This window comes from Argiope bruennichi, chromosome 10 (assembly GCF_947563725.1).
Source record: "Argiope bruennichi chromosome 10, qqArgBrue1.1, whole genome shotgun sequence".
NCBI lineage: Eukaryota > Metazoa > Arthropoda > Arachnida > Araneae > Araneidae > Argiope > Argiope bruennichi.
In genome coordinates this window covers 14,657,999-14,676,042 of record NC_079160.1, presented here as the reverse complement: position 1 = coordinate 14,676,042, position 18,044 = coordinate 14,657,999, and the positions used below count along the sequence as shown (strand labels likewise).

General features: G+C 28.7%; 1 protein-coding gene across 1 annotated transcript in view; it reads right to left on the bottom strand.

The window, feature by feature from the left end:
• LOC129989427 (cGMP-dependent protein kinase, isozyme 1-like) overlaps nucleotides 1-18,044 on the bottom strand; it is a 104,866-nt gene that overhangs the window by 53,968 nt on the left and 32,854 nt on the right. The window contains exon 2 of the mRNA XM_056097967.1: nucleotides 1,405-1,607. Coding sequence (XP_055953942.1) covers nucleotides 1,405-1,607 — 203 coding nt within the window. The remainder of the gene's footprint in view (nucleotides 1-1,404; nucleotides 1,608-18,044) is intronic.

Sequence of the window (18,044 nt, the reverse complement as noted above, 5' to 3'; positions counted from 1 at the left end):
TTGCATAACAACTTTCTGATGCATAAAAAGCGCCATCTATTGGTAAATATCTGAACTATTACTTCGTTGCAGTTTTCTTTCCCCCATGACTCATATAACGCATAAACCAAATTTCCATGAAGTGCGTCAACTAAAACGGGCTGTAAATAGGTCTTAGTAGAGTTACTTTATAACCACCTTGTATATGTATAAATATAAGGATTACGTTTAGCGCTAAGGCAGTTAAAAATATATTAAACCCATAACTGGAGACATAAATTTCCTCACGCGCCAGAGACATGGTGTCAAAATGACTCCATTGTTAATATTTTTTTTCTTTTGAAAACAGCATTGTAATTTATTTTGGAAACCCAATACGCCCTGGAAATCATGTAGTTACCAAAAATAATAATATTAAAAATTATAATAATATTATTATAATAATAATATTAAACGTTATAATATTAAATGTTGGAAAGATGGTATAAGAAAAACCTAAACAATCTTTTAATGATTAAGTATTATGTTTAGATCTTTTAATATTATGTTACAATCTTTTCATGTTTAGATATTACGGAATTACACTAATGTTAATAACTGTTAGAGTTTAACATATAAAAATGAAGAACACAATATTTTAAAATATTATTTTAAGGATATTTCTTTATTCTTTTTGCATTATTCAAATTAAGAGCAGTTTCAGAGACATGGAGTCAATGACTCCATAAATAGCAATGGAAACTTTGAAAAAGAATAACTCGGTTATACACACGTGTTCATACTTCAGACATTTGGCAACATATTTCTGAAAGAACAACTGGAAGGTACTGAGGAGATGATTATATTCAAGGACAAAATACCATGTGATAATCAGAGCTAATGAACAACGCGGAGTCATTTTGACTCTCATCTCCAGTTACAGGTTAAAGGCTTTTTATAAGTTATAAAAATTAATGTGTGATTTTTTTTTCTATTATACGATTTTTATAATAATCATTACTTGACAAAAGTGTGGAAACGATGCATTCTGTTACAGATTTCTAATCCTCTTTTGTATCGTCTTAAATTTGATGTAAACCTTACTTTACTTGTGAGATAGAAAACAATACGTACGAATAGAAGGAGCCTGAGTAGCTTAATAATTTATTCCCAAAGAAAATTTACTGTACATAATGTGTATAGTTTTATGTCACTTTTAAGAATAAATCATCGAAAAGGCAATTTGAAATTCATGAGCCATTGGACCACATATGCAATAGAATGGCAAATCAGACAGAGCAAAGGGTTACAGGATAGCAACTCAAATCAGCAGGTATGAAATAACTCATCATAGACATTTAAAAAATTGAAGAAAGTAATATTTTTTCTTGGCAAATTAATGAAGAATAATAATGAGCTTAATTCCTTTTTCATAAGACTTCTCACCTGAAATCTTTTTCATGCCTCTCCAACTTGTAATCGCTTCCTCCTTTCGACGAAGGGTGCGTTGCACTCTCGCCCGAGACACCCTGCTTCTTGGTGGTCGGAGGGACCAGGGGTCCGGTAATGTCTGTCGGACCCACGTTGTTGGAGACGTGATTTGCATGGTTGGCATTGGCGGCATTATTAGACGTGATTTCTAGTACAGACTGAAAAGAGAGTTAATTTTCTTATTTACATAAAGCATTACATTACGTTTCTAGTTTACATAAAATTTGTATTTCTTAATACTATAGGCACTGTGATTAATTTATGCTCTCACGATGAAAATGTGAAGAGGAATGTAATGTATTATGGTTTCTTCTAGATGATGTCAAACATTTTTACAGATTCGTGACTTTTAAAGAAACATTGAACTTCAGATAGTACTTATATTCAAATGACTGAACAGAAATTTAACCATTTCAAGCAGTGAGCATTCATTACTGCTGCACAGTAAAGTTTGCTCAACGATCTTCACATTTACAAACCATTCTTCAGAGAAAATTATCGTTAATTTGTCCTCGGTATAGGAAATGTTAATGAGCATTTGTTGCACGCTAACTTCCGAAATTATCATTTCTGTTTCACTCGTTCCCCCTGAAAATCCTTTCTTTACAAGTATCTGAAAAAGAATAACTTTTTAAATTTCAGAAATTATCATAAATTATTCCAATTTAACTTTAGGTGTTAAAAGTATGAGTTCATATTAACTTAAAATATTAATCTAATAATATCGGATAAGATACTTCTATGATCTTGTTCGATATTATGAATACCCCACAATATTGTAAAGCATCGTATGCTAATTAGGAATCGAAAATCAATTAAATGGTAAATCGTGACAAAATTACTTAAGTACAGCTACTGTTTGTCAAAAAAAAAATGCAACATTAAACTTTTTATTCCGTAATATATTTTGCAAAAAGAACTTATTTAAGCTTATCAAAGAAGAAGAGAGAGAGAGTTTATTAAGAGCTTATCAAAATCTTTATTTTGGAAGTGTTTTCTAAATATATAAAATGAATTTTTTTCAAAATTAATCAAAAATATTTTCTTAAAATTGATCAAAATATGAATTTGGAGGTTAGTGATTGATATTAACCTATCTGTTTATCAGAAATAAATTAACTATTAGAAAATTTAGATGTGATTAATTTTCTGCCCTAGCAGATAGACCTCTTTAACACTAACAAACATATTAGCCTAAATCTGTGCAAATATCAATAAGTCAAATGAGAAACAATATTCAGCTGCCTTTATTTTTGAAGTAGAGTGACTATATTTAATCATATATATGTAAAAGTTGCTTATGTGAATAAAAATTGTAACCGGAGCTAATTTTTGAATATTTAATCAATATTTTTTCATAAAAAGTTGTAATATCATCCGTTTACTTAAAAAGAAGAAAGAGGGGAAAAAATCATTACATTTTGCTCGAAATAAAGATAATTCTGGTTGATTTTTTTTTCCAATCTGGCACAAAGAAATAAAAATTGGAAGAGACCCAGATAATTTAAGGCAACAAATTAGCTTTCCTTAACCCTTAAAAAATTCTTCAAAAAGGGAAAATAAAATGCGAAAATGAAAGAACATCTTTCCAAACAAGGATTAACTCGCATAATGTTCAGCTATTCGTAAAAAACTTTAAATGTGCAATTTTCAAACGTGGCGCCTAATTGGTGGCATAATGTTTTCTAACTTTGCCTATGTAGCGCCATCTAGTACCAGATCTATAAAATATCTATTTCTAACCATCTTAAAAGATGAAAGCTAAACAATTAGAGAGACAAGAGAAAATATACACAAATCATAATATTTATTTTTTATTACTTCTTAAAAAAGTAATTAAAAAAATCCTTGAGAGATTAAATTTCACTGAAGTTTCTTTAAAAAGAATCGCATGAGATCTTTGAAAGAAAATTGAATTGAATAAAAATTAATCAGATTAAAATCAGTGCTATTATCACCAAAATTTTTAATGTAAATTACACAAAAAGGCAACAAATCTTAGATAATTTTTAAAATTTTTTTATTAGGTAGGAAATGATAACAGAGAATTTATTTTCTAAGATAAGAGATAATGATACTAAACTAATAATAAATAAGGAATTTCACTTAGATATTTATACTCTTGGTAACAATGATAAAAAAAATGGCATAAAGTTAAAACAAAAGTTTTGAAAATGGCTAATCATTTTGTTGGAGAGGGAGTGAAGAAATAAAACTATTAAATGAAAAACAATAGCAATTTAAAAAATTGTGATAATTTAAATTGCATTCTCTATGATATTTTAAACAATTAAAATTTTAAAATTTAATTACAAACACGAAGTAGTAAAATCATGAAAAAGTATTTCATTGAATAAAATTCATTAAAAATTAAAGTATTTCACCTTTGAAAATTGCATATTTATTGTTGTCAGTGAATAATATCTAAATAATATGAAATTAATAAAATAATGGAATTTTAATTAAATAAATGTAATTTTGATAAATTTTAGTTAAAATTTGAAACTCGAAATTTATTTTTTAAATTCATTTTCGTATATTATTCGTAAATACTGAAATAAATTTATATAGCTATGGTTAAAAAAAATTCAATAGGAATTTACGATTTAGTGCTAAAACCATCTCATATATCTGGCTAGTTTTGTTTGAGTTATCGAGTTCAGACGCACACACATAATTCCCTGATTTTTTTGTGCATTCTGCGATAGATCTAATAAGACTAAAATCATAAAAGTCTCAAAATCTAATTTTTTTAAAGTATTAATTTTAATATATTTCGCTTACGTGAAATTAAATATAGTATGATTAAAAGCAAAGAATAGAATAATAACTGAATACATAAATGAATACATACATCAGCATTATTAAATTTATTTTGACGCCACAGTTGTGGGTTTCAGATAAAAATGAAACAATACATTTAGGAATTAATCGTAAAGTGTTCTGATTTTTTTAATTATAAGTGTGCCTAACTTTTAATTCCAAAATTAAGCAAATTTACATTCCAAAACTATTTAATTTTCAAAATTAGCTTTGTCTTTTTGCTTCAAATTTAATTAAAGCATCTTGGATTTTATATTATTATCTCGGATATAATTTTGTGAATTTGTAAACTTGACTTCGAAACGACAGTAAAATAATACCATAAAATATAAATGCTAAAAAGAAATACTTTTTTATAGCATGACCCTTGAAAAAAATGTATTAATTTGTTTTAGAAACGATGGCAAAATATTGTTATAAAAACGTAGATGATAAAATAAATAGTTCTTTTTAACATAATGATCTTTTATGCTAGCATTCTTTCGTATTTTCGTAATTTTAAATGTTTTGATGCAATCAAATTGGCGAAAACAAAATAATCGAATGAAGCCAAAAAACATTTATATTAGAATTCTAGCCAAAACTATTATTCTAGAAGTCTTTGGAAATGAGATTCAATTTTCTTTCTTTTTGCTTAGTATATCATGTAAAAAAATAATTTAAGAAAGAAAAATGAAAATGAAAGACTAATTTTGTTATGCTTGTTGTTGGCATATTTTTGCACTTAATGATATGAAAAAGGTTAGTATAAATTTATTAATAATATTTAATTCTTTAAAGATATTAAAAGCATTGTCATATTAAAAGATAAGATTGAATATTAATTTTTTTAATAAGATTTAGTTAAATATAGCAAAAAAATTATATTTACAATTTTCTGCCAATTTTCCAAAATAATTTAGTTTATATTAATAAATATAAACTATATGAATATTTAATTCGTAGAAATTTTTTTGGATAAAATAAATAGAAACTGTCGTTTTAAAATGTTCCTTCTATTTATTATGAAAATATAAAACAGTTGTAAATTAAATTGCCCGATTTTGCCGGCAAATAATAAGAAAAAACTATATTTCTTAAATAAAAAAATTAAGATTACAATCCGAAGATATCTCCGCATATGATGAATTGTATATACATAAATATTTCGATATTTATAAGCAAGAAGAAAATAAACTGCTGTGAATTTAAAAAACAACAACATGCACTTATAATAAATATTAATAATTTAACAAAATTTCTATTATCTCAGTGTATATTTGCAATCAGATAAAAATAAAATATAATTTTGATTTTTAGATATCTGAAGTGTATTCCATAATTTTTAGTGTAATGAGCTTACATACTTATTTATCAGGAAATACAATTAGGTAATTCCAAAAATTTCTTTATTTGAAAAGGAAGAAATCATGACTGTATTTGCTTTTCTTTTTCAACGGAAAGTTAAGAAATTGCTTTCCCGTAAATTCATTAAGATAATGGAGGATACTTGATGGAGTTCTGACATAATGATTGACATTCTTAGCTTTATCTGAAAGGAAACTTATCATTCCTTTTTTTTTTCGTACGAAGACTGTTTATGATAAAATCAAAACAAGCCTTGATGCCCCGCGCCTTGTTTAAGATATAATTAAAAGGATAGATTAGCAAATGCAGTCATCAAGGTTTCAGGGTATATTTTATCGGCATGAAAAGCGAAAACTCAGCGAGGATCGGAAAGTTGTTTTCGTTACATACATTTTAACTTTTAGAAATTGTTAAACATATATACTTCTTAGAATTCTTTCAACAATGATTAAACCAGCGGGAGTTGTCTCTACAAAACCTTTTCGCATATTATCTAATAAAGGTGTTATCCCAGAGAAATGGTTATTGGCCTACAATGTTCAGGAAATATTAACATTTGGCATGGATAACAGCATTTTTACTGACTCAATCGTGTAATCCTTGGCAAGTTACTTGAGGATCAATCTCTGGCATGCAATTAATAGTATCTGAAATTAGAATTTGTTTTTCGACGGGCTTTTCTCAGCCGATTGAAAAAAAATTTGACGCAGAACTACAATTGTTGTCACAAAATCTCATACTAAATTTGATATTGCGTCTTTGAATATCCCGTTTACTGGTTTCCGAAATTACAGACCGACAGGTGGTCAATCCCTTGTTGGATTTGGCTCAAAATTTGAAAGGTGTCTAGACTATAAATGTTAATTCCCTGTATCGAATTTTATTTATCCAGATCTCTTTGTTTTGTAATTATCATGTAAAATTATATATAAAACAGCCATACAGACAGACTTCCTCTGAGTGGATTTTGCCCAAAATTTGACTGAAATATACAAATTTGGTATAAGGACAGTATACAAATTTCATTCGTCGAGAATCAAAGCGTTTTTGAGTTATCATTTTCATATACTCACTGACAGACAGACAAATTTTTTTCCAAAAAATGTATTTTTCGAACTCAGGGAGATGTAAAACATGGAGATTCGTCAAAATTTCGATTCAAATTTTTTGATGATTGCTTTACTTTCTCTGTACTAAGTAAACGAGAAATTATAAATTAATCCCTTTATTGAAGGCATGAAGATTAAAAAATATTAAATATATCAACGATTTGTTCTTTCAACGAAAAAATTTATCATATTTTGTAAGCATTGATTTTTAAATTGGGGATGATATTACTCTCTTATAATCACATTTCTCCTTTATAAAACCAAATTTAACTAGAGAAATGAGATAAAATTTCCCATTTGCCATTTACTCTTTGGAAACTATTTTCTTAAATTTATCAAAAGAATTGGGTATTTTCAGCTGAATTTTTTGAATTAATATTTTGCCCTAATTTAAAATCTAATACAAAGTATACTTTGTTCAATAACGAAAATACTAATAGGCCTTGAAAAGCAACTTATATAGTAATTGAAAATGAATTTCAGAAGGAAATATATCGTTCTATTACAGTATTTGTCAGAAACTGATGTATTTGCTGAAATAGTGTAGATTAGGAGGCTACATCACTTTAATGTTACTTTCTTTAAATATGCATATTTCATAACGTCAAGCATACGACTAAAAACTATAAATTAAGTATGAAAATATTATAAATAATCGAGCATATATAAAAAAGAAGATATTATAGCATACCTTATATAAGCTTTTATAATTTTCATTGTAAATATTGTATCAAATGAGGTACAATAGTGTCTCCAAGTGAGGTCAATTGGTGCTTGTTCTAGTCTTCCATGGCCAGTGAAGTTCCAAACCAGGCAATTTTATGTGTAGGTGCGAATTATAGCCCAATTTAAATACTATTTTAAGAATTCTATTAAAAGTTCCGGTTACCATCATTGAGCCCAGATGAAATTTTTCAAAGCTTAAAAAATTATTGAAAATTAAAGAAAAAGTGCCGAATTTAACGTTGTTTTCCATCCAAAATAATTATGTTAAGACTTAAGTTTGTTGGAAGAAATTTTCAGAGATTAAAGTAAGAAATAAATAAATACCTGAGATGAATTTACATTAATCTTTCCTTATTTTATGAATATTAATATGTAACAAGCTATGTGTCACTTTAAAGTTAATAATGTATGTTTTTGTCATATTTATTAAAATTGCTTGAAAGAATGCCATTTATTTTTCAGTTTTATATATATATATATATATATATATATATATATATTTACTAGAGATTCCACTCAATATTCGAACTTCGCGTTTACCATTCAAAGAGTAATACAGCTGGAGATATTTTCTATTAACCTTTTGCACTTGGAAAGATAATTCGATGCATACTTATTCACTTCATTCATTGACCTGTTTATTACACCAAAAAATAAACACATGCAATTGTTTTAAGTTGAGTTTCGCTGAAAAATGAATCTACATTTTTTTAACATTCTGTAGCAATTTTTAACAATTAAAATTAAATAAATAAAATGACAAAATGATGCACTGTCTTGAATGGTGATTGAGAGAAGACACTCGAGTGCAAACGGTTAATTTGACAAAGAGCACCTTATATTAGCAGGTGGCATCTAAGCATAACCATTACCAAATCCATCCCTTCTAAACGGATAAAAAATAATAATGCAAATATTCATTTTATTGCATCATCTTTACCCATTTGACAGTTAATCTGCATGTCACTTTAGATTGAAACGAAATTCTTAAATCATAAACAATCAATAATAAAGATATCAAATCTAGAGCTGCATGACCTCTCTACGCAAAGTTTAAGTCTACGATGTTAATCGAGATTTTTGTGCCCCAGAATAGATTGCTCTGTTGCGTCCGAGAGTCCTATTTTGTGAAGGTTGCCGCGTTATCAGCATCAGACAGAGGTGCCTTTTTTTAAGGCGCGGATGTCCGCAGGAAGCAAAGGCGAGACGAGAGGACAATCTTGCACAAACGCATGCTGTCTCAACAGCGTCTTCGCTGAGAGGTTATTTTGACAACTTTAGAAGAGTTTTTGTCCGGTTTCTGGAACGGTTAGTGATCTGAATTTCTGGTCAGGATCTCTAAAAAAGTATTCGTGTGTGCAGATCTCAAACTCTAGTGCAATGGACTTGTTTTAGATCTGAAACTGAGTTTAATTTTGAAAAATATTCTAGAATCACGAGAGACATATCGCAGAGAATCAACTTAAGCACAACAAAAGGAATCGGATCACTGTCATTTCTGACTTAGAAGTAGAATGTGACAAACCACAAAAAGAGGGCCAGTCAAAAGTTGTTCATTATACAAAATTGATTTGCTAAATTAATTATTTTTAAGCCTTCAGATAGGATTAACAAAGCACAAGATCGCCTTCTTCGCGTATAGTGATGAGTCTGATTCATGCATCCAATTACTGAATTTTTAATATTAAATATGTTATTAAGAGAAAGTACCAAGTAATTTAAAATGCAAAAATCACTTGAATACACTACAATATCTCGTGTATCCTTATATTATTAAAGGAATTAAAACAATAATTAAAGTCTCAAATAGGATGTGTCATCTAATTAGGAAACGAAGCAAAACCGTTGGTCAAGGAGTTAAACAAAACATTTCAAATGTTAGCAAAGATTTTCGCTTAGTTATTAACCTCAATATAAATAAAAGTCATTGCAGCTATGTTTGTATGTTTCCATTTACTCCTGAAGGACTGAGCCTGTTTCAACCAAACTTAGCACTCTTATTCTTGAGACAAAAGAAAGAATATTATCAACTTTTCAAAGCTCAAGAATCAATTAAATATTCAATTAATTAGAAATTAACCGAAACCTTCTACTTTTTTCTGCAATAACTTTGGAGCAAATAAACAAAAGAATCTTAAAATTCAAAATTTCATCAATATCAATTTCATTTCCACACAATATTTGTTAAATTATTATTATTTCTAATAATTAAGTACATTAAAATCAATGTTATTTAAACTATATTTTTCAAAAATTTGTTTTCTTTTAATTCAAATCGTTTTATCAGCTTTCATGTGTTTCAAAGTCATTAAAAAATATAAGCATAAGTCATATAATACAAGCATAACATATAATAAGCAATTGATCATATAATACAAATATATAGCAAGCATAAGTCAGTCGCCTCAAATGGAGACAAAAAAAACCCAACCTTACTGTCAATTAAAAGATATATTCAAGTCTCTTTAAGTTATGAGAAATAAACCAATATTTTGCCATTTTCCCACAGACTCTTCGGAATTATTCCGAAAAAGTTTACACTATCAGAAACTTAAAAAATTTAAGTTTCCAATGAAATTTCATTTTTTTTTCAATTGTTCAAGGTTCTTTAGAAAGTTTAAAGTAAAGTAATATGGGCTTCTTTAAATTAGAAATTAAGAAATCAAATAAGATTTAAATTAGAATGAGAAATATCATTACATATATAGAGAGAGTATGTTTTGGCATGTTCATGAATATGACTTTTTTCTACATTTCGTTATATTATGAATTATTCAGAAATCTACCCAAAAATCGTTTTGAGATAGAGCTATTTCACAAAATAATACAAAAATCTCTATTTCTACATTCTTTTCTCAAAATTAATGATTACATTTTAAGTAATCTCTAGTGAAACAAATTGTAATGCATTTCACTTTGAGTGACAAGCCACAGAGGTATGGCTTACAATAAAGAATCCAAAATCCTTTTGGTAGTGATTAGATTTTAATTACATAACTATGACCGATTTCCTTTGAAATAATGATATCATCCTCACTGCTTGTCTAATGTAGATATATTTAGATATCAGTTCTTAATTTCAGAAAACTATAAACTATTTTGTTTGCTTCAGATTGAGAAAAAAATTCATTCTGATTCAACATGTCTGATACAAAAACGGAAGTTATTTTCCAGCTTCTGAAACGTACTGACGATCTTTTGATGATTCCTGAATCGCAATGATGCAGAAAATCAAAAAGCCCTGAAACTGTAAATAATTTTCCTCCATCCGTTAAATATGTAATAATGCTCAGGAAAACATCATTCGATGACGTGCGTGTGAAAATTATGGAACAGTAGTTGTGCCTCAACTACCACGCATCATTCCATGGTCACATTCATTTATTTAATGGAGCTCTTCCAAGGCACTCAGCATGATTTATAACGCATATGCATAATTTGATGTTCGTTTGCGTAATAATCTACAAGCTATTTATAGATAAAGCATTAGAGGAAATGTTTGTTTGTGTTTCTTGCATACTCGTGTCTCAGCAAAATAAACGTCAACACTTCCTGTTCTAAGATTTCTGAGACTTTTCCTGCAGCACGCGATAGATATTAGAATCTCTCAGATTAAGATATTTGATAGTGAATAGAACTCAATAGAAATATGATAAATTCTCAGTGAATCTGCATGTTTCAAAACTGAAGAAATTACTTACACCGTAATTATACGAAAAAAATATGATTCAAATTACATCTAAATTTATTTTTCAAAATTTAACTCTTTCTCATTCGATTATGTCTCTTTTTTTTCTTCTTTTTTTTGTTTTGAAATACAGGCATTTTCATATGTAAGGTTGTAAACAAATGAGTGTAACATTAATGTAAAAGACACATCTTTGGATACCCGTAAACATCTCAAACATTATTTACGTTTTCATATGGATTGAAATAACACAGGTAAGAATTTCAGGTTCCAAATAGGTGCTTCATTTAATTAAGAGTTAAAGAAATTCGTAAATCAATGGGTCAAATATACGAGTCTTCATAGTATTAACAACTATACGATAAAGAATAAGTTTAATTTGCATTAACTTCCCATTTCGAAGTAACTTAAGGGCTATTTTAGAGCGCACTTTGCAACTCTGGGCTGTAGTTTGATAACCATAAAGACAATTTATATGATAAAACAACTATTCCTAATCTTATTGTAAATCTTATTAGGCTCTTTTATTCAGTAATCCATACTAAAATATCCGCTCAGATAATCATAGACACCTTGTACAATGAAATAGTTATCCTTAATCTGAAATGAACATCTTATTCTGCCTGTTCATTTATTGAATCGCCCTAAATTATTCGCTTAGATAACCATAAACATACCTTGGTGGCCAAACAATTATCCCTAACTTTACATGGACATATTATTCAGTTCCTTAATCCATTGAAACCGTGGTACTTTATTCGCTCAGATAACCATAAAAGATAAGTTGGTGGTCAAACAGTTATCCCTAATCTTAACTGGGAATCTTATTCGGCTCTTTTATTCAATAATACATAATAAATTATCAGCTTAGATAATCATAAAGACACCTTGTACGATAAAACAGTTATCCTTAATCTGAAAGGAGCATCTTATTCTGCCCTTTCACTCATTGAATCCACCTTAAATTATTCGCTTAGATAACCATAAACATACCTTGATGGTCAAACATTTATTCCTAATCTTAAATGAACATTCAGCTCCTTCATTCAATGAATGCGTCATGAATTATACGCTTTAAGCGAAAATGAAGCACAATATAAAGCTGTTTCAGTAGTCTTCTTTGGCTAAAGTTGGTTAAACACCACTAGATAAGGAGATTTGAGCCTAGTTGGGCTTGAAAATAAATATTTATCGTTTGCTTCAGCATTTAATGAGTGATCATTTTCTTTTCACTTTTTTGTATCCGAAGTATATAAAATATTTTACTAGAAAAAAATTCGAACTCCAGATTTTAAAGAATCTTCATATTTCAAATCGACCTGTATTCGAGAAACATATTTTCAAAATTTTGTCTGTCTGTCTGTTTGTGAGCACGATAACTCAAAAATCCTTTAATCTAGACAGAAGAAATTTGGTATATGGCCTTCCCGAACATACTTAGGATGTCTGTCAATCTGAAAGCAAATGAACACAATACATATAAAATAAAAACAAGCTGGATGGGTAAAATTGTGTAAACGGTTTTAGCACTTAAACTACAGATCTTTATCAAATTTTGAATTAAATTTGTCAAAGGTAAATTATCTGCAGTTTCGTACAGATGCATGAAAGCGTAATGATTTAAACAAATGAAATCTGTATGGACTTTACTTATCAAAAATATAGAATTGAGTCAAATTTAGTTGAATTCGTTGGAAAAAAATCTACAATGCATATTCAATTTCTTTCTCTATACCACGCACAAAACACACATGTACCGAATCGTGAATTTCGTAGCCTTGCTCAAGATTCAAGAATGTTATGCTCTAGTAAGAGGTGATATAACACCCTTACTATGGAATATGCAAGAAAATTTCGAGGAGAGCCCTTTCTTTGATTATTAATAAGATTTATAAGATTACAGTCATTCTACATTCAGTAATTTTTATACTAGAAATTTATTTTAGGCGAGATAATGTAAGAAAAAAAAGAAGAATATTTGTTCTAACTGTTAAATACACTAGAAAAAACGAAATTTAGTATCTCAAAGTCTATTCAAGTTTACGTTTCAAAAAATTCATAAAATTTTGACACAGAATAAGTTTTGTAGGTGCTTGAAATTATTGAAAAGTATGATACAGTTAATCTTGTTGCTATACTAACATGTTTGAAATATCTGTGTTGCATTTGTTAATTAAATTTACACTTTTATAAGACTTGTTTTCGCTTCCTATTTTATAGTTTTTTTTCAGCAGCTCTGATCCGAAATTTTTTAGAGTAAGATAAGCAGCAAGCAAGAAAAAAATAGATACAGAAGTTCTTTTAACCTGCCTGCATCTGCAAGGGGAATGATCTGCGCTCATTGACCGTCAGCTATCTTTAGCCAGGAAAAATGATGCTTCCGACGGTGATCACTTCTCATCAACTATCATATTCCGGAATTAGAAATTAGCGAACTTAGTGGTAAATGTATTACTCCTTTGTTAGTGAAAATCGTTAAATACTATATTTGAATTGTTCCGTTTTTTGATGCGTATAACGTATGGAATAGTTTAAGTATGACAAAAAATATATAGAAATAGATTTCAAAGAGAAAACTTTGATAAGTGCTTGCTTCCAAAAGGGAAAATTCAGTTTTAATGCATTAAGGAACAATTTCTCATATTGAGTTTTATAATTATTCAATAAAAATAGTAAATGAATCTTTTGCTCTTTTTGAGGTAGCAATTCAATCAGAAACTAAAGGAACATATCTTTTTGGCATTTTTTCTGAGTTAAACATTCGGCTTTGTAGGTTCCAAAACAGACAATAGTGAATAAAAAATATGAATAAGAAATGTCATGGCCACTAAAAAAATGAAGATAAAGTGTATAAAGAAGAATCATAGTTGCATTCTATAACTCTTAGATTTTCTGTTTTTACATCTCTAGTAAAATTTCACGAATATGAAACATACAAGAATAAAGTATTATAATTGTCAAAAAATTGAACTCGAGATTTTGACGAACTTACACGTTTGAAATCTCCCTTGAAGTCCGAAAAGTAGATTTTTGAAATTATGCATGGCTATCAGTGGATGCAATAATTAAAAAATGCTTACAGATAGGCAAATGAAATTTGATATGCTATTTTCCAACCTCAAATTTTCAGATATCTGGTAGATTTTAAATGAAATCTATTCAAAGAAAATCTGTCTCTCTGTCCAGTGTAAAGGAACTCGATAATTATAAAACTCGAAGAGCTAAATAGATGGAATCTGGTATGCAGTTTTATTGTCTTCAGTATAGATCTGTGTCAAATTTTGAATCAAATTCATCTAGAAATTTATTGTCTGTCGAACTCTACATTTGTATCTGTGTACAAGCGATAACTCAAAAACATAGCGACAATGAAATGAATGAAAATTTGATAAATAATATAAATAAAATTTGATATTTGATTTTGTTGGTACAATTATGAGTAACAAGATCAAACGATTGTGTATAATTCCACGACAAATTTTGGTTTTATTTGGTGGAATAAAAGGCGTCAAAGGACATACTTATTTTCTTCACTATAACATAAGTCACAATTAGGGATTGCAATACCGGACCAAAATTTCAATACCGGTATTCGGTATTTTTTAAATCTTAATACCGGGATACAGGTTTTAATACCGGTATTAGAAATTTTAGAAAAAGAAAGAAAACACAGGCGTTCCTTTGTTTTATTTGCCAGTTTTGTTAGAGAGTGTAAATATCACAAAAAATAATTTGTAACTTATAAATTATAACAGTATATAATCACAAAAAAGTAAAGAAATATCTTATTTATTTAAATCACAAAAAAAAGTGTATCACTATTCAGTCTAAGATACTATTACAAATTTTTGAAATGTGATCTTAAACAACATAATCATCAATTGTACTGTCATTAAGCCTGAAAAGTAATTTTGTGTAAAAATAACCAGCTGTCGAAAACGCTCTGTCGGCATCTACGCTAGATGGTGGTACTGTTAGCAATGCGGGATATACTTTTTCCAAGTATTTACCTTTAAATCCCTCATCTTCAAACAAATCGATTTCTCGTCGGATGGTTTTGGATATAGCTAATTTTTGTATTGTATTTTGGTTCGTTGAGATTTTTTTATTTATCGCTAATTCTAATTTTTGTTCAAGAAACAATTCCTTTTCACTATCGACAGTAGTGACATCATAATCTTCGATGATTGAACCGAATTCTTCTGAATGTGGATAGGTTTGTGGGTAAAAAATTTTAAGAAAATTTACTCTAAAAATCACATCTGAATTGGTTCTTTTCTTTTCTTTTTCATTTTTAAAATCATTATAATTATGTAAATATCATAAGACATTTTCTATTTTGGAATGCCTATCTTCTGTGCAATTTTTCAATGTAATATATAATTCTTCAGATAGTGATGTGTACTGTTCTTTCAGTGAATGCATCATGAAATTTATTGTTGCATTAGCTGTTAATAAATTAGAATCTCTCCGCCATAATGCCTCAATAGTCAGTTTTATTGGAAGTAGAGCTGATATAGTTCTGGATATTAAGTTGAATTCACTATCTGAAAAATTAATTTACAGGTTTAGGTCGATTATTGCTTTTTGAATTGGATTTCTCAGTTTCAAAAATCGTTCCATCATGAGGAGTAAACTGTTCCAACGTGTTTTAGAATCTAATATTAAAATATATTCTGTTTTATTTTCAGTTAGTATATATTTTAGTAATATATCCTTTTTATAGGGGAATATTTAAATTTCTTAACAATTTTTCGAACTTTATAAATTATAGGAAGCAATTCTTGATAGGTTAATATTTCATCCTTATTAGTAATACCTTCTTCAAGAATTACATTGTCATTATCTTCATTGTCAATATCACTCTCACTCTTACTCTCTTCAAAGTTGGAATCCGAAATTTCTATATCCACAGTATCTGGATTCTTCTGTTCTTTATTTCTTTTTTGGTATAATACATCTATTACTCCTAATTCAATTCCATGTGCATAGCACAACTGTTGCTTTGCACCAATCAACTTTCCAACTTTTTTCATAGTTGTTGCCCCATCAGTCGTTATGGATACAATATTTGCTTTCAGGGATAATCCATGTTTCGCTAATTTTGATTTAAGCCATTAAATGGCTGATTAATTTCGCCCGTTAGGGAGACATAAAAACAAAAACGTATACTATTTTGCTATATTCGCGATACCTGAACATATAGAGGAGACAATTTTAGAAATTTCTAGTAAATACCGAAAAACCGGTATTTAAACTTGTGAATACCGGTATTACGAAATTGTACAATTGGCTCAAAATACCGGTATTCGGTATCCCGGTATACCGGTATTGCAATCCCTAGTCACAATACATTGATATGCGGGATTCTGAAAATTCTTTATGTTAGTCATGGCAATACCCAAGATCCCCAATTTTTATGTGTTAAGTATAGGAAACGCCATCTTTACTAAGAAATATTCGAGAAGGTTTCAGATACGCCATGGACTTTGTTTTTACTTACTATATATCTAATCAACTTATTTGTATAGATATTGAACAGAGAAAAATCTCTATTAATAATGAAGATGAATGTGTGCGATGTTCCGCAGGCCGGACCATTCGACTTACAACTACCAAATTTGAAATTTATATATCTTGGAAGTTGAGAATGTGCCCCTCAGAGAGATTTTTTGAAAGTTTTAATCAGAATTTTAGTTTATTATAAATTATATAAAATTTTGAATGTTTTCCCATCATAATTTCTGATGATATTACAACACAAAAATAATTTTTACGTCATCTTAAAATTTAAAAAAATTATCTTTTCAGGGATGCTAATTTAATATTCACGCCAATTTTTTCTTAATTTTGGAATTAAATTTTTTCGCTACTTTTCAAAAGTAGATTACATTGTTGCCATGAGATTCAAACCGTTTTCTATCCCTTCATCAGATATTTAATCATGTCATTTTCTCCGTTGTTGTAAGAAGGATTAAGAAGAATTCTGTTTAGTACATGTACAGTTTACAAGACGAATAAAAATAAAGTTTCAATAACCAGAAAGTTAGAAAATAGTTTATTGTGAAAATTACCTTTTTAATAGCAATACGATGTCATGGGATTTGGTTCTATTAGAATAGCCTTATATATATATATATATATATATATATATTCCATTCATATACACATTGAATGGAAAATATAAAAGGCTATTAAAATAATAAAGCTTTCGTGTCTGTCAGAGTTTGATATGTAAAAAAAAAATATTTTCTTGGGGAATCAGTAGCATTAAGTTTTGCATAATATTCAATTGCAAATAGCAAAAACAATCTCCTTTGCAGTCGAATTGTCCGCCAAAGGCGGCTATTATTGAATAAAACAATTAGATATTAAAGGAAACATTTTATTGTATTGCAGGATTTAAAATCAAAGCCATTCATTAAAACGTTAGGTTAAACATTTGCTTGGCGCACTTCAGACAAATCTGCCTCTTGCGCTATTAAGCCTTCACAAACAAGCAGGTTCAATTAAGCAAATATCAAGCAAAATCTCGCTTTTAATGTGGTAGTGCAAATATTTGATCATTGATATTTAACTTCGTATATTGTGTGGTATCATATGAAATAAACTATTTCCATACTGAAGAATGCTCTATAGTTGAAGAAAACTATAGCGCCTTCTTTTGAATTGATAGCTTAAAGCGATTGCATAATTTCAATACAATTTAGACTTCTCCCGATTCGTCTTCACTACGTTATAACACAGATCTCTCTGATTTTGAGTATCAAATATTAATGATTAAAATTAGGTTCCGTTCAATTTAGTCGAGTACCTTTAAATACAGTAGCACTATTTAATTGATAGTAACGGTAGTGAATGCAGCTTTTCCTTTACGTTATCTCTGACTGTAGAGAGTTAAC